Source organism: Aythya marila (genome assembly GCF_965140915.1).
Source record: "Aythya marila genome assembly, chromosome: 10".
Taxonomy (NCBI): Eukaryota; Metazoa; Chordata; class Aves; order Anseriformes; family Anatidae; genus Aythya; species Aythya marila.
The window spans coordinates 17,329,133-17,356,659 of record NC_139051.1 but is presented as its reverse complement, the minus strand read 5'-3'; the positions used below and the strand labels follow the sequence as shown (position 1 = coordinate 17,356,659).

At 37.4% G+C, this 27,527-nt stretch overlaps 1 protein-coding gene across 1 annotated transcript; it reads left to right on the top strand.

Annotated features, from left to right (window-relative positions):
* TAMM41 (TAM41 mitochondrial translocator assembly and maintenance homolog) lies at window positions 1-26,305 on the top strand. The gene is made up of 8 exons (XM_082767812.1): window positions 1-181; window positions 1,290-1,469; window positions 3,724-3,816; window positions 9,034-9,184; window positions 11,199-11,344; window positions 13,568-13,733; window positions 15,619-15,681; window positions 23,549-26,305. The coding sequence occupies exons 1-8, from the start codon at window positions 44-46 to the stop codon at window positions 23,623-23,625; spliced, it is 1,014 nt and encodes a 337-aa protein (XP_082623938.1). The 5' UTR covers window positions 1-43; the 3' UTR covers window positions 23,626-26,305.
* The last annotated feature ends 1,222 nt before the right edge of the window (window positions 26,306-27,527 follow it).

Sequence of the window (27,527 nt, the reverse complement as noted above, 5' to 3'; positions counted from 1 at the left end):
CGCCTCAGCCGGCGGGCGGGGGAAGGCGGCCGAGGTGGCCGCCATGGCGCTGCCGGTGCTGTCGAGCTCGGGGGTGAAATTCCGGCGGGTCCTGGCGCACTTCCCCCAGGAGCTCAGCCTGGCCTTCGCCTACGGCTCCGGCGTCTTTCGGCAGGCGGGGCCCTCGGCCGGGCACAGCGAGGTGAGCGCGGCTCCCCCCCTCCACGCCCCTCGTAACCTCCCCGGGGGTGGCCGGGGGCTGCTGGGGCCGCTGCGGCTCGGGCACGGGGAGAGGCAGGGAGCGGAGCCGGCCCGCAGTCACCGGGAGCTGGTGGGCAGGGGGCGTCGGGGGCCGCAGGGAGCCGTGGGCCTGTGGCTGACAGTCCTCGAGGGCAGTTAGGCGTTCAGTTGCCCTTTTATCTCGTACCTGGGAACCCTGCTTCACAACTCAGCTTTGCATTTTTTTAGCTTTTACGTTTTGGTTTTAAGGAAGCGCTCAGGCTCGTTCGTGCTGTCCACAGGATGCGTGTACCTGTGGCGAAGCGTGTTGTTACCCAGGGCTTCTGGGTGCCCACGTTTGGGGGCCAAGCCACTTAGGAACAGCTTGGGATCTCCCCGTGCCTGCATTTGACTTCTTAAAGCAGCTCCTGAGCTGCGCTGTGCATTCACACTGGCCTGTTAAGCATGCTCCACAATTGTGGCTTTAAGTGTTTCTTACTTCCAAAGCCTAAGGAATTTGAAGCACTATTACTCAAAATACTGGTTTATGGTAGGGATGAGTGGTGATTTTGCAGCTCCTCCGTGCAAAGGGATGCGTGGACAGTGTTCTTTGGGAGAGCAGCACAGTGCTGAATGTTACAAGTCTTTAGCCTGTGGATTGCTTTGTTGATAAAAGCGAGTACAGTAGAAGTGCAGTTTCTTGACTTATCTGCCCTCATCTCCCAGTTTGTGGCCATGTGTATTAGCAAAAGTACTCTTCATTAGCAGTTTCAGCTATTAGTAGAGCTGGGAAGTAGTGCTACTGAGACCTTGTCGTGCATTGCCGGTGTTACAGAAGGCTGAAGGTTGGCGGTGTAACTGGGAGGGCAAGGAAAATTTTGGACCATCACTGGTAGAGTGACCTGAAAAACATACAGCTCCATTGTAACCTTCAAGTTATGTCCAATGTTAAGCCTTGTGTGTTCGATCTTGTTTTTAATTAAGTGACCATTATTAGCTGGTAGCTAGCTTATTATGCAGGTATTGGATTAATGTGATTAACATTGTTTCCTTCCCGATCTGAAAACCAGTACTTTTTTCTGTATCCACAGAACAATATGCTGGACTTTGTGTTTGCAGTTGATGATTCTGTGACCTGGCATATGATGAACTTATTAAAGAACAAGAGTCATTATTCCTTCCTAAAAGTTTTTGGGCCAAAACAGATAAGTAATATACAGAGCTATGGAGCAGGGATTTACTACAACACTTTAGTGCCATGTAATGGTAGGGTAAGTATGAGTTTTAATAAGTTAAATGTTTGTGCATGAAATATTGAAATGATTAGCTTAAAGCAGATTTCTGTGCAGGAAGCACATCTGATAGACTGCAATTGATGCTTAATTGGTGATATTTTCAATATTTAGGTCTCAAACTGTTTCACAAATATCATACTAATTAAAAAGCAGCTGTTCTAGCACTTTACAAACATGGGTAATGTTTGAAATTCACAACTAAAGCACTTCAGAACCTGAATTTACATTCCTTATCACTTGCAGTTTTGTCAGTGGCCATATAGTAGTATATCGCTGCTTTGTGTTGGGGGGGGAGATGACGACACAACCTTCAATTCAGCAGTTGACCACATAGTAATAGCAAACTAGATCCTTTCTGTTTGTTTGACATAAAACAAACAAATAAACAAAAACCACAGGTGTTTAACATAGCAAGCTGTAATTGACATCTGTGTTGTTTAATGGCAAACATCTTTACCTGTGATGTTTGGGTGTAGTTAATCATTCCAGGCAAGTAGTACTTGTCCAGCAAGGCCTACACCACAATTATGTGTAGACTGTGTTTGGAAAGAGGAGTGCAGAAAGGAGGCAGGGGAAGGAAGTGTGTATCTGTGTTTATTGGTACTGATTTGGAGTAATTTTTGCCATGTGGTAACAAACTGGACGTAACAAAAGCAAGTTCTGTTAAGAAAATTGGAAGTTACATGAAGGACAGTTGTGGGAGAAATGCCGTTTGTACAAACTGAAGTTTGTCAGAGCACGAAATTGCAGTAACGTTGGGTACATGTCAGAACTCCTCATATGAGGCTGGAGAGCTAGTTTAAAAAAATTACTATATACTTGCAATTTTGTTTAGGTATCTGGATGAGGCAAGAATTTGGAGTTTAAACTTTGTTCTCTTTACACCAAAAGGGGTATTGGATTTTATTTTAGGGATCAGTTACCTTTGTGATGCAATTTGGTTCTTCCTGGTTCTTTATTTGCCTATCTAATAACTAGTTATATCACAGTCTGTGGTCCTTTGTTATCCAGAATTTCTGGACTTGGCTGCCTTGCTTTGGTGATAATCTTTGGAAACTCAGGATGTACAAACTGGTAACTGTTAAGAGTTCATCTTACTTCTTCCATAATGTCAACTAAAAAATCACAAATTGTTTTCTAGCATCAAAGAGTTTCTAAGAATAATAATAAAAGCTTCCTGATACTTCTTCCCTTCCCCCAGTTACAGTATCCATAAATGTCTTTATAATTTATTTCAAATTGCTGACAAATTCTTCATTATTTTTCATATTTTCATAGGAAATCCTTCAATTCTTCATATCTTTTTTTTTTTTTTTTTCCATTATATCTCTTGAGAGATACTGTGGAGTATTCTAACTACTGCATAGTTTTGCTGGTGTAAAACTAAGTGTAACTTAAATCTTTTAAAGAACAGATTCATTTTAATGTTCAAATTTCTTCAGGTCAGTCTCTATCTAGACTAGGTTACTTTGGGATTTGAAGAACATTTTCCTTCAGGAATTAATCCGGGAATGGTTTTTTTGGAACTTCCTTTCCAGAAAGGATTTTAGAGGGTCCTTTGTGTCTTCCATTACACTTTTTTTTTTTTTTTCCAGCAGACTGCATGCAAATGTGACTTTTTTTTTTTTTTTTTTTTTTTACTGCCTGTGTTTTGGTAGATGTCCATGCATTGGTTTTCTTTACAACTTATTTTACTTAAAAATAAGTTGTAAAGAAAATAAGTTTGCTTTTGGAACTCCTTTATCTTGTTTTAGGCTATCAGTGTTGCTATTTGACTTTTTTTTTTTTTCTAGTAAGTAGTTGCATTGCTCCTTCTTCTTGTATTGTGTTCTTGCTTTCTTGCAATTATCCTGTCTTTTTTTTTTTTTTTTTTTTTAACCAAAAAAATACAAAAAGCCCCAAACCAAGCTTACTATGGAGCTATGTCACTTAAGTGGCTCTTCTTTGTATGATGCTATTATCTAAGAGCAGTTCTCTAAGTGTTATCAAAGAGATGCTTTTATGGTAAAGGTGTATTAGAGAATAATTTTCAAATACTTGGGAGTAAAAGCTGATTAAGAAACAAGATGTAGACAGTAAAATGTTTTTAATTTTATGTGTGCAATATTGTATTGGAGGTGTATGTTCCTTAGAATTAAAGGCAGTTACAGAAAATAGTAAATTTCCTGTAATGAAAACAGTGCAGCGATACGATTGTTCAAAAACATTTATTTTCCTTTTTTTTCTCCAGATGATAAAATATGGTGTAATTAGCACTGATGCCCTGATTGATGATTTACTTCACTGGAAAACCCTCTATGTTGCTGGACGCCTACAAAAGCCGGTAACTATTAGTTATGTCTCTTGAAATGCAGGAAATTACAGGGATGCAAAATTACCACTTGTAGTTTTAACTTCAACTGTTCGTGATCTATGAGTCAGTACTGAAGGGATTGTCTGCCCTGATTTAGGGGTCTAGTCCTACTAGATGGATAATCTCTCAGAAAGAAAGTGAAATATAGACCTTACTAATATTCTGTGTTACATGGAAAAAAATAAAGTTAGGTATATTAACAATAGTTTTCTGCCTGTAGTAAATCTTAAGGAACTGGATTATGCTAACTCAGAGTGCCTTAAAAATTTAAATATTACATTTAACATTAATTTACACTTAAATAAAAAATAACAGGAGTCACCAAAATTTAATGCAGTTCATAGAATCATAGAATATCCTGATTTGGAAGGGACCACGAGGATCATTGAGTCCGACTCCTGGCTCTGCACAGGACCACCCCAAAATTAGACCCTGTGTCTGAGAGCGTTGTCCAAACACTGCTTGAACTCTAGCAGGCTTGGGGCTATGACTGCTGCCCTGCAGAGCCTGTGCCAGTGCCTGACCACCCTCTGGGTGCAAAACCTTTCCCTGTCCCAGCTCCACGCTGTTCTCTCGGGTCCTGTCGCTGTCCCCAGAGAGCAGAGCTCAGCGCCTGCCCCTCTGCTCCCCTCGTGAGGGAGCTGCAGCCATGAGGCCCCCCCTCAGCCTGCTCTGCTCCTGTCATGAGAAGACTCCCTCTAGAGCCTTCACCATCTTTGCTGCCCTCCTTTGGACACCGAATAATACTTACTTTTATTACTATTTCTTTTACTGTGGTGCCCCAAGAGTGATTGCCCAGCTCTAATTTGTCAGGATCTCTCTGCAAGGTATCACTATCCTCAATGTAGTCAGGAGCTCCTCCCAAGTTAGTGTCACCTGGAAACTTAAAGTTGAGTTAAATAATAGAAGCCTTTAAAGATGAAAGCTGCTTTGCTCTGCAGCTACCGTCTAGATCATTCTCTTGTTAAATATCTACAGTTAACTGAAACATGTAAAGAACATTGTTTTCTTTGCCAAAGGTGTCTGGTTCAGTGTGCTTTCAGCAGATGGCAGCAGTGCCAAGTTAAATTTTCTTGGGGGGGGTAGGAATGGGAAATAGGAGGTGACACAACTCTCTGCAAGTCATAGAGCAGAAGTTAATTATGCTCTTAATGAATAACTTAGGATGCAACTTTAAATAGGTTGTCAGAGCGCAACTGACTTTTCCTCATCTCCAGTGACTTATTGTGGCATTGTGCAGATTAGAACAGCTGCTGTCTTTATATGGAATAAAACTAAACACATTGAACAGCTGTTACATTTATAAAGAATAAAATTAAACGCATTGAGGAAAATTAACTGAAGGAGTTTCACTTCAACTATGAATACTGATTGTTTATTTTCAGCGTAACTACACTTGCTGCAGCTTTGATTTATTTTGGGGTTTCTCAGTACATATAAAATGGGCTTTATGTCTTCTGATTAAATTCAGTAGGAGTACATACTCGCACAATAAGTATAATTTGATATTTTGCTTGGTTGCTAACAAGAGACAGATATATCTTCATGCATATGCGCTTAATAGATAAAATAAGGAATTGGTACAAGTTATGTTCATAAAGCTCATAGGAATTTGCACTGGATAAACGCTGTAGGATTTAAAATAGAAATTGACTGAAAGATTATGTGGTGGGTGTTTAAACTGTCTCTTCCTGTAGGGTCTCTAATATCACTATCTAGGATTTTACAATGTTACAGTGTGTTTGCAGACATTCCCCAAAATGTATTTAAATTTGTTTTTACAGGTTTCAAACATCTGCTCTTCCTGTTTTTGCATCTGATTTGATTGTTTTGATAAACATGCTGTAAGTGATAGTGGTAGAAAGATTTTCTTCCTCCTTAAAAATGTACAATAAGCCTCTTTTGGAGAGGAGATCGGGTTGGGTTTGTTTTTGTATTTGCTATAATCTCTTACATGCCATTTGTGCCTAGTTCTGGACACAGTTGACTGAGGCCAGAATAATTTTGTTTTACAGTTTGAGAATTTTCTTCTCAGTCATGTAGACAAGAAAGAGCTCGGTGCCTTTCTGGTGTTCCATTACAAATCTGTCGCTCTGTGAGTAAAAGCTAGCCAAGCTATTCTAGTACATGAGATGAAACATTCTCTGCCTTAGGAATCTTGGTGTCATTTTTACTGGAGGTTTTGTTTCTGTTGTAGGCTGATTTGCCTTGACCAAGTAATCTTTTCAGAATGTTTGGCTGAATAGATGGAGTTGCCACTTAGAAATGCTACTTTTTTTTTCCCAGGCTTCTTTGTTTGTGTTAAGTTTGTTGGCTTTTCATGCTAAATTAAATTTAAAACTCTGGTATACTAAATTCCTGTTTAACTGTATTGAAAATTTGAATAAACTTAGTTGTAATTTCTTCATAACTGACAGGTTCCCTGAAAAAAATGCTGATGTAACTAAAAAGTAAAACAAACAAGGACAAGTGAAACAGAACTGTGTTTTCAGAGGAAGATTTTTAAAAGCACCTGAAGTGCTACTGAATTTTTGTTAACCATAGTGTTAGTGATAAAGGAGCTGTATTTTACTGTTATCCTTCCAAAGCCATTAAGAGAAGTGTTTAATAAATTGAAGTGAGGTGAGGGCAGCGTATGAATAGTATATAGAAGTACTTTGTACTACTTAAAGGGGTGTTGGGAAATTTAGGTTTTTTGTGTTGCAAAAATTCCCACAAAGGAGTAACAGAGCAGTAGTTTGCAGAATTTCCCCATTGTCCAAATACTTTAAAACATTCTTCGAAAAACAATGGAAAAATCCTCTTACTGTGATGTTTAGCAGAGTGTAGGTGTAGCTAACTGGCAAACTGGAATAGCACTCTTGAAACCTCTCATTCTATGATGAGATTTTCTTCTTGTATTTTGTTTGTGTGTATCTTTCCGTGCAAATGCTCACAGTTTCTTAGGTATGAATTTCCTAGCAGAGAAAATAGAACACTTCTTTCTTAAAGCTGTTGCGTTGGTGAAGTGGGAATAATGCTTATCTATAAAACTGAATATATCCCTCACTGAAAATATTTAATAATTTAAAAGTCTTAATTGTAGTGTTAGATAAGTGAATTTCATGTATAGTGTAAAACCAGAATAAATGGGACTCTCTTTCTCTCATGTGGTGTGAATAGTTCTGATCTTAATTTCTCTGTATCGTGAAACAGTTTTCCTTAACTGTGGGCTTTTTACAAATTTACCCCCAACAATTGCACTCTATTTTCCTGTGTTTTCTAGCTCTCTGGTCTGTTTGAATTTTGTTCCTAAAGAGTATCGCTGTGGCAGTGCTTTATGCTTTTAAATATTGAAGCCTTGCATAGTGCTTCCCGTAGAGAAAAAAACAAAAATCTGATGTATGTTAAGGAGTATTTTTAGCGAAGGAGATTACTCTTTTCACTAAAGCCAGCCTGTGGCCTTCCACAAGGAGGACTAGCACCACAGGCTTTGCTTTTCTGCCTGTCTTTATTGCTTTGTTGTAGCAACGATCTATGAAAGTGGATATAAGTGAATTAGTTGGAGATTTTAAATATTAGTTTGTCCTCATGGCCAGATGCTATTGTTTATTGGATCGTATTTGAAAAAGTCAGTATGCATTCAGTAAACTTCCCTGTTTCTCAAGGAAATCAAATTTATTCAAGGCTTCCCAGGAGATGAATTTACAGTAGTTTAGTGTGTTTTATCATTGTCCTTCATTTTAACGCTAGGAAATACAAAGCAATTAAAAAAAAAAACACCCTGGACCAATTCCAGACTGCTGTATAGACTTAATGTTAGGCAAAACCATGCATTAGTTCAGAAAGCCTGAGGTGAGCAACCTCTATACTGTTGAATTCACCACCACAGCAAAGTGAGATACTGTTCTAGTTTTACACTTTCAAAAACTTTGCCACAGGGAGAAATAAAGTTCTGAACATACTATCAGCCATCCCAGGCATTGCCTTGTTGATGTGCATTCAATAAGAAGAATTTTGTGTGGCAGCTATATCAGATTCTTAATTTTTCTTTTTTTCGTATTGAATCTGGATTCATTTTCTTAATCTGTTAATATTTACACCAAAAGAAAATATTTACTTGAAATGATACCTTAGCCTTTTCAGGTTATATTTTGGGGGCAGAACTTCAAGTTTTATTGCAAATCATTTGCATGTGGGCTTCTGGGGGAGAAAAAACAAATTGGGTACGTTTGTTCATAACTGCTGGTGGATTTGCATTTTCATATATTCTAGAGTAAACAAATATTAATAAGCTGCCCTTTATAAGAAAGACAGTATTGCCCAACCTGAATCCTTAAAAATGAAAGAAACTTACAACAGGAAGATACTCTTGGGGGAGTCAGTTTTGAAAGGGCACAGTCAGTCACCTTATAAATTGGGCTGACTTTATCTGTCTAATGTTCTATAGTAATATTTTTCTATGCTGACTTCTGACTGAAGATCTGCTTCTTATTACAGTATATTTCCATATCCTAGATTACTGGATTCTGTAGTTGGTCTTGAACAGTTTGAATGTTTCCTGAAGATAAACTTGTCTTTGTGGCATTTGGAATCATCCAACTTCAGTGATCCATTCACATGTATGTGAAGTTCCCATTGCAGTGACGTTCTCCTCATACAAAGTGCAAAATAAAACCCTACTTCTCCTAGGAGGAGAGCTAATGTCTAAGGAGCTGCTTCAACCATATGGTAGAGCACCAGCAAGGAGTCCTCTATTGGAAAAAAAGGTATAGGGAAGGTGAATAGGAAAACTTTGCTGTTTTTCTGGTATACCACTCTCTTTCAGTGTGACAGTGGTCTTTTTTCCTATTGCATAATACCATGTGAAATATTTTTTATTCGTTTAAACTTACTGTTTTGATTAATCCTAAATTCATGAGCATGAAAAAGGTGAATAGCTCTTCAGAGAATAGTTGATGGCTGTTGCTTACAACAGTTCTGAATATGTTTGTAAAAACAGCCTTTTGTAGCAGACTATTAGATCCTAGAAAGAGTTCCCCTATCCCACTATGTAAACAGAAGATGACACTTAGGTCTTTTCTGTACAATAATAATAGGATCTAATTCAAATTTATTATTTTTCATGTTGGGTTGAGTAACATTTCTAGCTCCGTCTTCAGTAGCACTTTCCTGAAGTCTTGCTTCCAATTACTCTGATTTTTTCAGGTGAAAATACTGACACAGAATGAGAATGGCAAGCTGCAGGCTGCGCTTGTTAGCAATCTGAAGAGTGCAGTCACAGCAGCCTTTCTCATGTTACCAGAAAGTTTCTCTGAAGAAGACCTCTATATGCAGATTGCAGGACTCTCCTATTCTGGTTAGTATATGGTGTCTAAAGTCTCTGAGGAGAAAAGCTGTAGTTGGAGCTATTGTACCACATGTACGGTGTGCAAGTAGTCTGATACGTAGTAAATCAGATGTTCTTTTGGTTTGGACCTACACTTTTGCATGCTCCACTAGCTATATTTTACTGCTGGGTACATAACATTTTGGAAAGGCTGTGTGTATTCATTGAGGGATAGGTAGAGGTACGTAAGCAAAACTGTTCTTGATTTACAAGCAGCTAGGTATGGATGATTGGTTGTGGTGAAATGAAGTGATATATAAAAACAAACCAAACCCCTTGTTCCAAATGAGTCTTTAAAACCACAATTAATTGTATGAAAATTATCATTAAAATAAAACTATGAAAATTAAGTGTTACTCTTAAAACATTGACGTCTTTATTGAAATAATTAGGAACAAGTTTGCTTGGAATTGCATTTTACACACCACTTCCTTTGCTCATATAGAAATGCAAGCTTGGCCTTGCATTCCTTTTTAACAAACAAACAAACAAGCCAAAACATACACTGCATTTATAAACTGCAGGTTAGTTCCACTGAGGAGTGTTACTATTCTTTACATAGTATTTCTCTGTTTGGTTTAGATTGCAATTTGCTCAGATTTTCCATAGCATTTTTTTTCTGAACCATTATCTCTTTGAGTGATGGTGAAGGGTTGCACAGCCCGTGTGTTTGCTACCTGCCTCATCTGAAACCTGTCCAGGAATGTCATTAGATTCTTAGTGGGCACCAGTGACCAAGATATTTTATGGGTATCCTTTGAAACAATGCTATTAACCAGAAAATTGGCAGATCGGTTAGCATGCTATGAGATGTTGAAATTGATTCTGCTGGGTGAATACAGCTAAAGCAATAACACTCCCAGGCAGGCATGCTCAAGGAAAGAGCTGTCAATGACATGTTTATAGATATTTTATTCTGCTGCCTTTTTGCTAAGTCTTAAACTTTTCAGGCAGGATTCTAGTAGACAACACTGGTTTTTGAGTTACTCTAATCAGTCTCCTTGCAGTACATAACTGCTGAAAAGAGTTGTTCATGCTTTAATTAGGGAAATATTTTTTTTTGTTGCATTTTGAAAGCGGTGAGACAGTGTCTGGAAGTACTCTGGGAAGTTTTTATTAGTTTTGCTGGTTGGCATAAATTGAAATTAAGTAATGCTAGCAAGTTGCCACCTTGCAACAACATTTATCTCCTAACGGTGGGAAGTGTGACAATGAATTGATTCATGATTTTGGACAGCACTGAGCTTCTAACTCCGAGTTCGTAATTTTAGATGCTACCAGGGTGTAATACATAGCAGAGGTAGGTAAACAGTAATATAGGTTGTCTTTTCACTGACATTGAAACTTCTTATTAGAACATGTCACAAAGTATATCTTAAAAGGAAGTGTAAAGGTGAGTAGAGTAGCAGTGGTGTTGAAAGGAGTTGCTTTTCCAATCTAACAAAGCAGTTGTCTAAGAGAAAAAGGGACATTGTAATCTGACCATGGCTGCTACTAGCTGTATTTCAAGTGTTGCCCTTGAAGTGCAAAGATAATGCAGATTATTTTCTTTCAGAATTGGAAAAATGAAGGTTATTTGGTTTTGGATACCAAGTGTTGGGGCTGGTTACGCTAATACTGTTTAGTAACCCATTGAAATTGATGAATGATTGGAAAGGATGTAATTGTGTTTCTGCTGCTTTGGAGGCTAAACTTGGAAGTTGGAATTTTTTGTAATGTAAGTGCAAATGTGGATGCATGGGTTGATGTTATAGCATAGCAGAGGCCACATCACCGTTCTGAAGTTTCTTTTCTGTGCTTGAAGTTATTTGGATGGTATTTTTTGACTGTGAGAAGACAAATCTTATCGATTAGGTAGGCACTGATAGAATTGAAGAATAGTTTTAGATGACAGCTTTGTACTGTGTTCATTTCTGTTGTATTTTCCTTATTTGTGTTTTCAGTTTTGCCCTAATGAATTAACTGTTTTTCTTTTCTTGACTAGGTGATTTCAGAATGATCATAGGAGAAGACAGATCGAAAGTACAGAACATTGTGAAACCTAATGTTCCCTATTTTCAGAAGCTATACAGTAACATATTGCAGGACTGCCCTCAAGTGGTGTATAAGCACCATCTGGGAAGGCTAGAGGCAAGTGGTTTTCTTAAAAACATTATAAAAAAAAAAAAAAAAAAGGGGGTGGGGGGGAATGCTTTATCACATTGACAGAAGGCGAGAGTTATGCCACAGTAAGGCACGCAGTTGTAGTCACTATACCTGCTATTATGTTTCTATTGTTGAGTTAATTCTGCAATTGGGAAACTTGTTGTGAATACCAGTCTCTGCATATGTAGTAACTACTGTTTGTTTTCTTTGAGCATAGCCACAGGACTAGAGCACTAGCAAGGGAACAAGAGAAGAGCAGTTGAAAATGTGTGGTCTAATGGTTACCATATGGAGACAGCAGTCTAGGAAGTGATGAATAAACACATGGTTTGTGTTAAAAAGATTAGGCTGTAACTTAGAGGTGCAACTTTCTGCAGTCAAAAAGTGTATTTAAAAAAAAAAAAGACCCTCTTGTGCTAGTTATGAATATCAGTTGAATAAAACCAACTGAAATTCTGGCATTATCTTTAAATACCCATACTCAAAAAAAATCTCTTCCTAATAGTCAGAAAACAGGTGTCCAGAATGACCACTGTCTTGAATTCCATCCTTGTGGCTTAAGGTATAAGTGAAACATGGCAATTAGGGGCGGGATGTCACAGTTGGGGGGGGCTGTTTGTAATTTTTTCTTGTAGTATGCACATCTTTGTGCTAATATTCAGCTGTGATATGCATTTCAACATTAAGTTACAAATAACATGAGTTGTCTCATGGATATGAGTTCTCTGTCCTCAGGGTCAACTTGGTAAGCATCTCACTAATGCCTCCTTTTAGGATGTGTCTGTAAGAAACTGAAGGAAGCTGTTAGAGATACAAGCAAGTTTGAGTATAGTAAACATTTCTACTGCAGCTCTTTGGAGTACTGCAAAGGCAAATCTATATTATGCTGCAGCTGTCTCCATGTTTTCTTAACAATGTACTTTTGAATGCTTTAACAGAAATATTTAAATGAATTTTGAAAAGAACTAATGCTGCTTCCTCCAAGAAAATGACTAGTTAGAATACTATTCCCTGTTACATTACCTTGGAACAAAATCTGGTATCATACTAGAAATATATTGTTAGATAATACATCTGTTTGGAATTCTGTACTAGTCATTGAGGCTGTGGATGAAATGCCATCCTTTTACTGTTGTATTGAGTATATACTGTTGTATAGTTTATTCTTCATGTTTTGTGGTGGTTATTTGCCATTATTCCCCAGACTGAAATGGATAACTTCTATCTGGAATGCTGCTTAACAGAGAATAGAAACCACCCTCTCCAAGGACACATCTTCAGAATTACAGAGAAAAATCTTTTTTAGAAGATTCCTTAAAAACAATTGAAGTCAGACACTAGTTCTTATAGTTCTGTTTCAGGCATGGATTCCTCCCACATAATGTTAAAAGCCTGTGCATTGTTGACTCCCTCTGTAGTCAGTGGGTGATTCATCTGGATATCATTTTCTTCCAATTGACTAGAGGGAGTACAGGACAACTAAACTCCTGACCGATGCCTCCAAGAAATGTGTAAAAAGATGTGTGGGAGTACTCAGACTCTTAATGTTTTCCCCCCATTTTGGAGAGCCCTTTCCCGTTAAACATTTTTCAATATTTGTGCTTACGTTTTGTATCAACATGTACAGGCCTGCATGTTGGTATCATTGTATTCAAAACAGGGTCACTGAATTTCTGATTTAGATTGGAAAATGTGAAATGAGTGTTTCCTTCAAATTACTCAAACCAGATGTGGTTTGTGTTTAAAGAAGAGAAAATGTTTTTCAAAGTAAACTGTGTGTGTGTGTTTGGTTTGATTATATTCAGCAGAAGAAACAGAGCTAAGTGGTCTTTTGGGAACATTTTCTCTCATTTTCATGTTCTTATGTTCCAGAGGAAATTGGATAGAGCAGAAATGGTACAGTTTCAATGAGAAGTTTCTTGCAGGGGCAGTAAGATTCTGTTTATACTTTAGGCTTCCCTTGGATGGAAGTTAACGTCTTTCCATTGAGTTATTCTTCCAGTTTAGAACTGGGACACTGCGTTTGCCAGCACATGGAGAGTTTTCATTAGCATTGTCAATAACTTACATGTGAAATTGATAGAGTTCTCTGAGGTATTTATCACAGGCCAAAGATAGCCAGAAGACTTTCATGATTTCTTTGAATAGAAATTACTTTGTTAATGCTGAATTTTTGTTTTTACTGTCTTATTTTTTAATAACGTTCAGATTGATAAAAGCCCAGAAGGTCAATTCACACAACTCATGGCTTTGCCAAAGAATCTGCAACAAAAGATAACTTCTCTGGTAGACCCTCCTGGAAAAAACAGAGATGTGGAAGAAATTTTACTGCAAGTTGCCCATGACCCTGATTGTGGATTAGTGGTGCATCAAGGTAGGCCTGTCTGTAATCCCCTTTAAGACATGATAGATATAAAGATTTATGGTATATGTTCTTCTAATTCAGAAGGATGATTTAGCCAGAAGGAGTAAGACAATAAGAAGTTAATCTTGTAATAAGTTTTTAAAAGCGTATTCTACTGTTTGTTTGCAAACAAGGTCCCTGAAATAATGGAAAATACCTTTCTATATCAGTAGAAATGCTAAGAGTTTTATTTTGTATCTTGACAGAAATAGTCTCTGACCTACTTAGACTATCTAACTGCGGTATGCTTCAGGATTTCATTGGCTGGCATAACTTCATTTAAATATTAAGCTGTATATTCTCCCAGTCATACAATGTGGTGCTGTATTTTCTAGCTTGCTGGCATTACCCTTTGCAATTAATAGTTCGTCCAGATATCTGGTGCTCTGGCAGAGAACTGAAGCTTTGAGGAAAAAGATTGAGGTGCTTCTCATCATCACAGGTAGCTTCTCTGAGACAAGGTTGTTGTACAAGCAAGTTAAAGCTTATTCTGCAGATAAATGAAAATGTTTAGTACTTGAACAGTCCTTTGTACTTTGATACATCTTAGATCCAGGCAGCGATTTTGCAAGTTCTTTGAGCATCGATGTGTGGATGCCTGAGAGCCGCAAGACAGGAGCCAACTGCAGAGGGAGCTCTTGCACTGATTTCTCTTTTGGGGTGGGGGGGTGGGAGGAGAAAGAGTCTCAGCTCTCTTCTCCATTGACAGTCTAGGACGCATTGCACCTGGCCATCTAGGATGTCCAGCTTCTTTTATGTCAGTCTGTCAGCTCTTGTGCTACTGGGGATGTACTGCAACAGTAGTGTGATAATAGCCGAATCTGGGAGCAGGCTGTGAGTTTTACAACTCTGTTGTCCGCCCTGAGCTACTTATTCTGCTAGTTGTACTTATGTGGATATTACAGGCATGGCTGATACTACGGTTTGTGGACAGGAATGCAACACTTAAATGTCAAAACGTTTGATAGATCCAGTCTTCTCCAGCCAAGCAGTTTATACTCTCAGAAGGACAAATCAAAACCTCTCTTTCAGTTTTGTTGCCAAAGGAATTTTCTCATTCAAGCATTTGGATAAAGAGCAGAGAAAACCATTTGGTAACCTTACCAGACTAAGCTGAGTACTCAAGTTGAATTACATTTTCCCTAGATGTTTTACTAGCTCAGCATGACTTGTTCCCCCATCCCAAAAATAAATAAATAAAATTTATGCATGTGGAATATTGTATTCCTCTTACTTGTTCATGGGTATCCTTAGGTTTTGCTCTTTACAGAAGTGCCTTTGAAAGAAGGTTTTAGAAATAATACTGTACTCTATGTTCTGGTTAATGCAGAAAAATAACTTTTAGTTTGGAAGACTAACTCTGGGACTGCCTTCCTTCATTTTTAAGTATTTAATAATGTACAGTACTTTTGTTCTGCACATATCAGTAGGCTTTTATGCATTAGCGCAAATATAAATTCTTAAAGCTTTTATTTTCTTGCAAGTATCATTTTATACGCTATTCCATTTACACCTAAAGACCTCTGTAGAATGGAAACTGAATGTGCTGCAGTGTGAAGTGGTAAACGAGTGTTGTCTCTAAAAGTCAATCATTTAAAAAGCTAGTCAGATGCTGTACAATATAAACATATCTACTTGACAAGAGAAGTGCAAAATCCCAATTTCATACTGACATAAACAATGAGTATAATTTGTTCTGATCTAGACAGTGCTTAGATGGAACATAACTCTGGAACATAATTATGAATCCTTTGACTGATCATTTTAGAGAAATAGTGTGAATGCTAGATGAATGAATTGCATCATACACAGAACTTCTGAGATGGATAACATCTGTATGCTTTTCTATCTGCAGGCATTTCAGGAATTGTGAGATCTTCTAGTATAGTGCAAAGTGCTAAAACCATACTAACAGCTGGTAAGTATGTGTGTGGCTTCTATCCATGTAGGCTTTCTGATTTTACAAAGTAAAATTTTTAGGGCCCCAAGATTGCCTTGCTTGAGAGTTTAAAGAATAAACTTTTTGGGTGCCTAATGACAATATTGGAAGTTTATGGAAATAAGAAATAGATATTTCTGCTTTCAGTAACTATTGAGAAATTGTAAAATGTCAAAAGGAATTGGAGTCTACATGACTTCAATAACAATAAAAAATAATAAAAAAGGACAAACCAAAACAACAAAAATCTTTGACTTCACTTTCCTTTTATATTTATCTGATGTGCACTGCTTCTGCTCTTCTTTTATTTAAAAAAAAAATCATAATTCCCTCTGACCTTCTACATGTGGTTGGATCCCTAAATGATAAATACATTGTACTGATGTTATGTAGACTGTCAGGTTAGCTCATTATAAAATAGGGGTTGAGTGTACAGTGAGAAGAGTTTGACAGGATCTGAAGTTTCTGTCCGAGTTCAGAAGACGTGTGTGTTCAGATACCCTCTGTACTCCAAACTAAACATACATACTTTGTGAGTATTGGATATTACTGTAACTCTCATAGTTCAGAAGGAATTACTTTAGAAGGAGAGTCGAGTGTTAAAAGTCAGTGTGAGAGAAGATGTAGAAGGCAAAAAAGGACTTGCTTTGTAGAAGCATGGGAAAATGAGGGATGTTTTTCAGCTACCAAAACCCTCCTAACTGAACAAAAGTTACTGCCAATTACATAGCTGAAGCTTCATCCTGTCTTTCTGAGTTCTGGAATAAATCTAGTTTTAAGATGCTCTGTTTTTTACATTTAAGAAGCTGAATGAACTGCACCTCAATTCAAAAGAAAGGCTTAACCTGAGTCTTCATTACCTTAAAAACAGACAAACTCATGATCTCATTTTAATTCCTGCAAAATAAAAAAATCTTGAGGCTTGCATGAAGTTGCTCATATTCTAGTCTGACCTCATTCATACCTATGCTATATTTTCCACGAAGCAATTATATACAAGCAATGTCGTTACTAGTTTTAAAAGCAGCTTTTATACATTCTTACTAAGTGATCTTTATCCAGATTTCTGCAGTTGCTGTTCGCTTCCAAAGTTGGTTGCACTGATATCTCCTTGTAAGAAGCACAAGTTGCAGTGTTCAGGACCATTAGTGGTTTGCTGGGTAAAGTAAGCAGGAACAGTTGTACTTCTTATGAATCTGTTAATAGTCCAGTTCTATTATGGGAAAGAAGTATAACAAAATTATTGCCCAGCTTTGTACTTGGAGGAGCAGAAGGACATACCTCAATTTGTAAAAGCAAACTTTTGTTGTGTGAGCTAGATGTACCACATATATGACTTCCTAATGCAAGTTTTCCAACTAAATAAGTGAAGCATTATTTTTAGGATTTGTTGCCAAAATTACCTGCTAATGGTTAAGACTTGTGTTGCAACATGAGGCTTTTAGAAATATCAGCTTGTAACCAGTCTGTTTCTGAATCCATAGAGAATAGATTTTGTAGAGCAAAATAATTGAAGGGGAGGGGTGTGAAGAGGTGTCACCGTGTGTGAATTCAGTGCTTGTGAAAGCCAGCAGCCTGGCTGAGCCATGGAGCAGAGCTGCTTATATGTAACTGCAGGAATGTGAATAAAAGTGGTTAAGATTTGTCAAATTGTTTATGCTCTCCATCTGTCTAAATCGTGATAGACAGAAAATCACCTCTGGGAACTGTTAGCTCCTTTTATGTGTCATTCAGTAAATCGCTTGCAGCCTGTATTATTACTAGGACTTCTGGGGGGTCCTAATGCATGTTTTTAACAGGATTTGTCATTTTTTACCATATTTTCTGTTTTGTGCACCTGAAATGCCTCCTCTTCACTTTTGTCTTAACTGCTTTTTCCTTTATGTAGTGGCTTTTTTTTTTTTTTTTTCTTCAGAATAAAATTTAGTTGTCTTCTAACCAGCTAGTTACATAGAATAAATGTAAATAACAAACGTGTATTTTCTGCCAATGCATCTTTGCAGTTTGATTCAGGTCAAGCAAAGCTTGATCCTTTGCTTTGAACACAAGACAAATTTGAGAGAGGTTTGGTGGAGCTTCATTTTTTTACTCTTAGCATGATTTTGTTTGTTTTAACTGTATTAATGCAGTTCTGCCAGAACCTGGCTGAATCTGTTAGGAACTGAATTCAGGATTGATCTCTTCAGGTTACGCAAAGACTACGTGCTGAGGGAGATGAGTTAGATTTGAAAAAAGGCCCAGTTCTGGCATTTCCTAGCTCCTGAACATTGTTTAATGAATGTAGAGGTAGCCTTCCTGAGCGCTGCTGTGCAGACCAGCCTGGCTGGAGTTGGGGTGTCCTGATCCCCTACTTGGCATCAATCAGAAGCATCTGTAACGCGTGCAGCCTGCAGGGTGGCCTTACCAGAACATTGTCAGTTGCATATACTGAAGATGGACAGAAGCAGTAGTTATGTAAATAAAGCCCTAAATTCTAGTGCATGTTAATGAAGAAATGAAATGTAACTGACCAAGTTTCTGATGTCACTTTTTCATGTTGAGGGTTTTTATGATCTTCAGTGATTTTTTCCCCAGGAGTTCAGGTTTCCATTTGTTTGGGCTTAGTTAGCCTAGAGGTAGAAGCTTTTTGGGTGTGTTTTTTTTTTTTTTTTTTTTTTTAATATTTCTCTTCAGACTTTCCTGATCGAGCTTATCTGAAGTCTTGCTGTATCTTCAAATGAAGATCTCTCAGTCGCGGTTTCTTAATTTGAAACACGTGTCGCTAGGGGGCAGGCGTTAATGCTCTTCACGTTGCTGTGCCCTTTGGGGCTTTTATCAGCTACCACTCATGTAGGTGCACACTATACGCAGACAAAACAGCGTGGATTCTATGTAGAAAGTATTTCTTTGACTCATGGAAGAAGTGTGTATCATAGGAAGGTGTTCAGGTATTAAATTTGATCTCTAGGGGTGCTGCATTTCTTCATTCTTTGACCAAATCTCCTCTAATGTTCTGTGCCCCTGAGAACTATTTGTTTTGTGAAAATTGTGAAAAATTGATTGTGAAATCAGTTTTTTCCATTAAATAAGTTCTGCCTATTTTCTTCTTTCCATTCCTGGTAACTATATAAGTACTTTTGTCCTGTGTGTATACATGTGAACGAATTAATTTTCAATCTGTGGCCATCTTTTTTTTTTTTTTTTTTTTAATGTTTAGAGGGACACAAAATTGTCTCCTTAACTGATTCTTTTATCTTAAAAACATAAGAAAAATATGCTTGATTTCTGGTCTGTAACATAGTAGTCCAATGTAAAGCATGTGCCTAAATTAAATGTTAAATTGGGAATAGTTGTTACTGAGATGGCACGCTGTGTATTAATGTTGTTGGCAAAGAGCACAGGCAAAATAAAGAATTTCAACCCATTTAGGAGAACTCTTTTCATCTTTCTCTGCCCATTTGGTTTTAGAGTTGAGCTCAGGCTCTATGTTTTTGTTTGTTGTTAAATGCCCTATTTAGTTTTTGAAAGTGTGCCTGTACATTTCTTTTTTTGAGTCTGTGGTAAGCATGCCTCTCTGTTTCCCATTAGAGATGGCACAATCATTTGATTTATTTTCCCACATACCCAGAGTCTGCATGGTCTTTGGGAACTGACTCTGAAGTTCTTCTGTTTTGCTGTGAAGGAGATGTTGATACTTTAGCTTAAATTTCGTTATATCTTACTAAAGGAACACTGTAAGCCTTGAAAGTGTCTAAAAACCAAAATATTAGGAATGTATCATCAGTTGAAGCGATTGGTCATCTTTTAACACAAACGCTTTTAGCTGCTCTGAATAACATTTGTTTCCTTACAGTTGGGATGTTAGGATACTGTGTCTTCATGGAAATATTTTCTTTAAATTATAAGGAGCGGCATTATATAAAATACTCTGTAGATTTGTAGTAACTTCTCTCTTCTTCAGCTGCCTGAACAAAACAAATACTGCATTAAACTGTAATGCACTGCAAATGTGTAAAACATTTGCACGTCTGTGCATGATATACTAACAATATATAAATATTTGCATCCACTGTATAGCATGACAGCTCTTCAGCAGTGAAGAAAATAAAGAATACTGCATCCAGATATATCTAGAGGGAAACTTTGGGGGACCTGTAAGATAGTGCTATATTATAGCCAAATTACTAACATTTCTAATGAAAGGAACATGGGACTTTTAAGCAAAAACAGATACAACTGATGTTTACACTGAAGTTTTGTGGTCTTGATTCCATGTGCATTGGGTCTTTGTTCTCTATCATATAGTGGAAAAATCTAAAGGGGAGTTGGAACCACCAAGCCATAGATTCATAGCTAAAGTAGAAAGACATTTTCATGTGGTCCAACTGCTTTGGATTCTGAGACTGAGCCATAATTACAACCATTAACTTTTACTACAGATGTGACTCATCACCCTGAGGGCTGCTTTAAGAAACCAGCTGTATGTATAAACCTGTATTTTGCTTTGTAGCATGATGTGCTGGGGCAGAAATGTAAGCATCTTATTACATAAGATGCTAGGTTCAAGGCTGTAGTGGGTGGAGTTCGACAGAGTTCTCCCTGCAGGGGGAAAATATGGAGAAAAATCTCTTAATGTCGAGCTGCTGCAAGAGACAGAGTAGGTTGGCAAGCTGATGGAACAAGCTGACTCGCAGGCTGCAGTGCCAGCACAGTTAATTACAGTCATGCAGGGCTGTAGCAGCTGTGTTACTGTTGCTTTGCCACATGCTATATATATTGTGCTTCCACAGGTACACTGACTTCATTGGAATGGCAGAACCTCGATTCTGGCACTGCAACTGCAGTATTCGAGGGGCTGTATCCTGGAAGTACAGTACCTAGGAGATTGGACAGTAACTGTCAAAGCTATACAGTTACATAGTTTTAACTTTTGAGATGAGAACCATTTACTTCATTTATGTGCTATGCCTAAGCTCGGTCTGGCCTTGTTCTGCGGCTGGAATTTGTATACTGCATGTAATTTCAATGCAGATGTGAGAGGTGCTCTGGAACTTACACGATTATTTACTTGTTATTTGAGATGCTGCAAAAGGATAACATCGTGACTTCATTAGTGTGCTTGCTTTTAGTTAAAAAACAAAAACAAAAAAAAAGATTGTTAAATATAGGAAAGTTTAACCTTACATATGGGATGCACATGATTCTGTAAGTTGAAAATATATCTATGAAGGATGCCTTGCAAAAGCTAAAGTTGAGTTTATTTAAATTGCAACTAGATAAACTAGATACACGGGTACAAATGATTAAATACAACATATATGTTATGATTTGTTATGAAAGGTTTTTTAAACAGTTGTTCATAAGTATAGCATGTGCTTTTCCACATTACTGCATGCTTATTTGATTTTTGTGACTCTAGACTACTAATAATGAAAGCATCTTTCACTTAAGACTGTTTATCTTTATTTGGTTTATTTTCTAAGGTCTCTTTAAATTCAAACATTGTCATATCAATTTTTCCCTCAAAAGTGCAATGCGACAGCTAAACTTGAGTCTAATTTGTTCCAGAAGATCTTTCCTTGTGTTCTGGTGTGTCATACTGTGGGATTTTTGCTACACTGCTTCTGTGGGCTTTAGTCAGTCCTTTCAGGTAACCTGTGTGCTGCTTAATAAACATCAGAAAAACTAGTAAGTAGAGTGTACTGGGAATAGGCTTTCCATCTGTGCATATAAGCACCGAGACCAAAGAGCAGCATGAAAAACTTCCATTTTCAGTTTTGAATTTTTAAGTGTTTACACTTGGTAGTAATCCGGAAAGTCACTGTGTGGTGGTGGGGATTTTTGGAGGGTATTTTTAATTTTAAAAAAATGGCAAAAGCTGGAAGAAGGAAAGCTCCACTGGCTAGGAGCTCAGAACCCTGCTGAAATGCCAAGATGAACAACATCTTAATTTTTCAAATACCAGATGACTAAACCCAGTAAAATGTTGTCTTTTTTTTTTTTTTTGCTGTTGTTGTTTACAGTAGGTCTGTAGGAGAAGGCTCATGTCTGATAGAAATTCAGGATCTGTCTAACTAAGGATGTGCTTTACAAATTATGTGGGAGTCATCCTCAATCCTGTCTGTCTAAAACTTGTAAAAGCTTGGAGGCAATGGCTGCTGCAAAATCCTTCTGTATCCTTGTGAAAACGGAGAAATGCCTGCCTGCATTGAAGGCCTGGTGTAATGGCAGGGTGCGGTGCCACAGTGCTCTACTTGTGGGCTGCTGTGGGATGATGCCAGCATATCACAGCTACTCCAGCTTAACACAAGGTTTATTATAAGCCAGCACTAGGCAAGTAACTCCGAAGCAAAATTATTCTAGATAACATCCCCGTGAGAAGGTATTCATACCGGTGTCCACAGTGTACTTCTGACACTGGCAGTGTTGCCAAATCGTGGCATCTGTCATCATCTCAGTGTTATTTTTGCTTCTTTCATTTTACCAGGCTTCACCTGGTATGGTACATGCCTTATTAACCTGGTTCTCCATACCCATCATCATTTCAGTGTTACTTCTTTTTACCTAAGGACACAGATGTCATTTCGTTGTGCAAGTTGAGGAGTTTTGATCTCTTGCAGACGCACTTGTTCCCTCAGTTATGAAATGGTAGCTGCCATTAGCTCGGATGAGGCAATAACAAAATACACAAGGAGGTTATAATGTACTTCACAACCTGTTGAAACCAGAATAGATTTCTACCCTAAGAGTCAGCGGCATGTTTCCTATGAAAAAATGGTACTCTTTTTTGCTTCTAATTTGCAAGCTTTTTAATAGCAATGCTGTGGGTCTATTTCTCCTTAGGGGTTGAAACTGCCTTGGGGAAACTTCTGGTGGTGTGCAGTGTTAGATTATGTTAAATCAAAATGGGCATCAGTGTGATGCTTTGAAATTGCTGCGGTGTGGTTACACTTCACAACTTTACAACAAGGCAACCAGGTGCCTCTTAAGCTTGGAGCACAGCATCAGGCAAGGCTAACTAAAATCTGCTTAGAAGAAGTTGGGATTTGGAAGCATAAAACGTGTCTACAAGTTGTGTGTAGTTTGCTTGTCTTGCTTGAGCAAACTCTTCTTTTGTCCTGGCTATATTCTGGTCTCTCTCGCTCTCTTTCTTCCCCATTGTCCCTCCAGTAAAACTTTACCCAAACATGCGCAGCCAATCTGCATGACCTGGTGGGCTTCAGCCTCTGGAGAGGACTTGCTTCAGTGACTAAATTCCTCATACAGATGTGGCCTGCTCATTAACCTGAATGCATAACGGCCTGGAGTCCTCTAAATAGTTCTGGCTGTGTGTCCTGCTGTGTAATATAGGCTACCAGGTTGCTGGGGTCCATTGCCAGGCCAGAATATGTTCCTACACAGCTGGGCATGCCAATAATGGATTAGGGAGGGCTTGAAAAGGACAGTGTGTTGGTTTGGGGAGCATCTGCAGCAGGCACAAATGGTGTAAAAGCCTTTGTATATGTAGCATTTTAAGAACAGTGATAGATGTTACAAGTTTCCATCGCTACTAGTTAGGAGTTGCATCATGCATTCCTACAGATGCTGTGCCTTTGCTGCTCTCTGTACGTGTTTGTGTGCAGTGTTGTCAGGTCTTCAGAATGATCCTGTTCTCTTTTGCTTGCTTTGATACCATTTAAAGTGGTTTTGTGTCATTATTTACTGTGTTATGACTGTGACAAGGTTATTGCATGTCTACATGACATATTAGGTTATTGTCATTCTTCCAGGAAAAGATTTTACTTCATGTAGAAGCAATCTATTATTTGAGTTGGTCTTCCAAAATTTTGATGATTTCTCGTAATTGTGTTTTGTTTTTTTCTTCTAGGAGCAAAAAAATCTGTGATTTACAGTGTAAAGAAATTGTATAAAATGACAAAGGGATGGTTAAAGAAGACATCTTGAGTCTTGACACACTGTGTGTGGGTAAATAAATGGTACTTTTTCTCCAAATATTTTTCTGGTGTTGCTTTGCCTACTTAAGAAGGTGAAAGTGCATTTAAGAAGTCAGTTCTAATAATTCCGTGTCCGTTTTTACTACTGCCATAGAAATTTTTGTTACTGGGGAAGGTTTGATGGAAATAGGGCAAAAGAATTATGTAAATACTGAAATTAGTTTTTCTGTACATGTAAATCAGATTTTCAAAGAATTTTCAGGAACCTTGAATTTAAACAATCTATTGTATGTATGAATTAAAGACCAAAGTCACTTATTTTCTATGTAATGATAGCTTTATTTTTGAAAATACCCCAAGGCTCTTTCAAAATATTCTCTTCCCCAGTTTTAGTTTTCTCAGAGACTTGCAGAACTGGAGAGTCCATAGAATTTTAATTAGATATTAAACTATTCTCTTGAAATATGTTATTTATTTCTCCACTTGCAAGTTCATCGTTAGAATTCTTCTGAAGATGCTAAGTGGGTGCATCTGCAGGTTAGACTTCATGACAAGTAAATTTTTCTCAAATCTGACACATTCTGAATCAAAAAATATTTTTCAGTCTGGGAAAGTGTGTTTGAAATGAGGAACTTGTCAGGTATCAGTTCATTTTGTAAAATTTTTATGTTCCTTTTGTGAAAGTCAAATGACAACTGCCTAAGTCTTAGCTAAATGTTGTCCAAGGTGTCACAGTTGGAAGGAAAGTCATACTGTCATTGGCGTTCATATCTACTTGTACAGATTTATGACATGGATTGTTAGGCAGAAGATTTTATCCAAGTGCTTTAAGAACTAGAATTTTAGAAACAAAAGTGTTTGACTCATTTATATTTTTTTCTGAATATAATGTCTATGAAGATAAAACTTGTTCACCCTTGCTTAATTAAACAAACTATGCTAAAGAAGTTGGACTATCCCATAATATGTTACATGATGCCATTAAAGAATGGAAATTTATGACAGTATTCATGTGTGATGAAATAAATCGGAGCATCTGTTGTAAGTAGAATGCTTTTGGCACTGGCTCAGGTGGATTTGCTAATTTTAGATGTTTTGCTTAATGGAACTTGAGAGAACATTTCATTTCACTTGTGAAAGTATCAACAATTTAACAAAAACAAAACAAACACAAAAAAAAAAAGTGGGGTTAAAAATGGAAATATCTTTCCTGACTATCATGTGCTTTTTCTTGTGTATCATGTGGTCCATAGGGCCATTTCTCAAGCTACACTTTGATTTAATGATCTCACTTTAAAAAACGTTATTGGAATGAAATTGGCTGCAGTTTCCAGGGATCAGTTCAAAGCATAAATTTAAGGAAGAAGATAGGAAAAAAAAATACAATATTTTATTTAATGTGACTCACTAAGGCTTACTTCAATCACAGGGGAACTTTTAAATATCGATTATTTTAAAATGGCAAAAGTTGAATATAGTCAGGAAATAAATTTGTCTGACTTTAATATCAGTATTCTTTTCCAAGAAAATAAATAGTAACTTTCTAAAGTCATAGACCAATCTGTAACATTTCACTGCTTGTTAGTGGATCTAGAATTTGTTAGACAAATCCCCTCACATGTCCATTTTCTGATATTAGGAGTCTGACTGTCCTGATGCTGCTCCGTTCTGCAGAAGAAGTGACTTAAACTAGAAAATGTATACCTGGTACTAGAATTCTATGTTCTTGTTAGTAAGAAGCCAAAGTGCTAGATTTGAGAGAGAGAAAAAAAAAATAATGAAATGGATCTTTGGAATTTAAGCCACTGCCTATATTAAATTAACCTTGGGTTTTGGCTAGATTTTTTTGTTTGCACGATGAGGTTTCTTTTTGGACCATCTAGAAATGTTTTATTCAAAATATACCATATCCACCTTAAAATTAAATTCACATGCAGGGACAATGTGAAATAGTCATATGTTTTCATACATTTCAGCTCTAGTAAAAGGAAACCTGAAATCAGATATTGACTGACTTAGGTGTATGTTCAGTGGAAAATTCCTAAGAACAGAGAGTACTGATCCCAGTGTTAGAAACACACCCTGACAGATACAACGCTTTTGGACAGAGGAACAGCATGAGAGAGAATTTAGGAGGGAGTCAAGGCTTTTTTGAATGAAGTAGCTACCAAGTAAGAAGTGCAATGCTGTCAGAACTTCTGAATAGAGACATCTAATGAGGTAATGACTTTTATTTTTTGTCCCAAATGAAGTGCTCTGTGGAGTAAGTTGCATATGGACAGGAGCATGGACAAAAGACCAATTCTATTTATTTATTTTGAGGAGGAGCTGGGTGGGGGGACATAATCTACTGGAAGTCTTAGGATACAAAAAAATAAATAAATTGAAAACTGAAATTGACAGCATGTAATGTGTCAGCTCCTGCTTAGTCTCTAAAAAGGATTTGTTTTTGACAAACTCCATGAGAACTTTTTAGTGAAATGTATGTTTTTCTGTATGTGAATTCTGTTCTTGTTGTCAACTTTTGGAAAATAAATATAGAAAGTTTAAAAAAAAAAAAAAAAAAAAAAAGATTTTGTTTTTAAAAAATGCTTGTTGCTGCATGCTGGATTGTTAGAAAATTATTCTATGTACTGGATACCTGATCAGATAACGAAGGCTAAAAACTAAAACGGCGTTCAAAATTTTGTCTCATTTATCTCCTCTTTGTCTGTAACCGCAAATGTAACTATTGCGTTTTTGTAATTCTCATTCCATCAAGGACCCGAGCTTTCCTAGCTGCAGTACAGAAATGTACAAAGTGAAAGAAAAAACAAAGGAGCATCTGTAGCACACAAGTAAAGCGGAAGCTGGACCACAGAACAAATAAGCAATATGACCAAATTCAAAAGCTGTCAGTGACAAAACTAGATGCTTTTACCTTTAATGTGCTTGTTCCTTCCTTCTGTAATGGTACAACTTCATCAAGTTTTACATCACGGGCCATATTGGGAAGTATTATCATTGGACAAAACATTCCTGACTGTTTTTTTTCTTTTTCTCCATGAGAATGCAGGGATGGGGCTTTTTAAAACCTGGTTAAAAAACAGTACCACAGGATGTGAAACCACTTGCTCATAAATTATAATTGCTTCAAGCACTGGTTGAGAGAGATCATGTGTCATAAGATTGCCCAACATCTGGTCGAGAATTCTTACTAGCAGAGCATTTACTCACATGCTTGACTTAAAATGCATACATACCTACCATTGCTAAATAGGTATTTAATTTCCTTTTTGAGACTTTACAGAAATTTACAGAAACATACTTGAATATACAGAAGTAAAAAAAATAAATCTGTGTGATATATCAATACAGTTGGATGTTCCCAAACCCTTTGGGATATGGCTGCAGTGTGAAGGCTGAGTTTTAACAGCTTGTTCATTTCCGTGGATTTTACTTGTTACCTTGAGGTTGTGGCTGTTTCTCCTTTATCAAGATAAGGGTACCTTAGAGAGGTATGTATCTGAGATTTAAATAGAAAATCCTATGAGGGTATCTTTCATCCTAAGAGGCTCAGTGCTTCTTAAACGCTGTTAATTTTCTCATTACTACTAAGCTTGGGGATAAGCAGCAGCTAAATGTAGAGTTGTAACAGCATTTCATCGTTTAAAAAATTCTATGGAAGCATGTCAGAGAACAGCTTTCCTTTAAAACCATCCACAACACAATTAAATATTATGCTTTGAATATCAGATGAATTTAAAAGTTGTTATGGTGTTTCAGAAGGCGCCTGCTACTGAAATGGTGGTTCAGGACATTCCAAGTCAGTTACAGGTCAGTCTGATAGGTGAGAGTGAGTTGACCTCAGCGACTGTAGTGCAACAGAGCTATCTTGATTCGGAACCTTGCTAGCTAAGCAAGGGCATTTAA

What these genes read in the sequence shown, in the direction of transcription:
- TAMM41 (XM_082767812.1), top strand. Translation starts at nt 44, where the DNA reads ATGGCGCTGCCGGTGCTGTCGAGCTCGGGGGTGAAATTCCGGCGGGTC. An exon ending in CTGGACGCCTACAAAAGCCG is followed by an intron (nt 3,817 to 9,033) that starts GTAACTATTAGT and finishes TGATTTTTTCAG; the next exon opens with GTGAAAATACTGACACAGAA. An exon ending in TGCAGGACTCTCCTATTCTG is followed by an intron (nt 9,185 to 11,198) that starts GTTAGTATATGG and finishes TTTCTTGACTAG; the next exon opens with GTGATTTCAGAATGATCATA.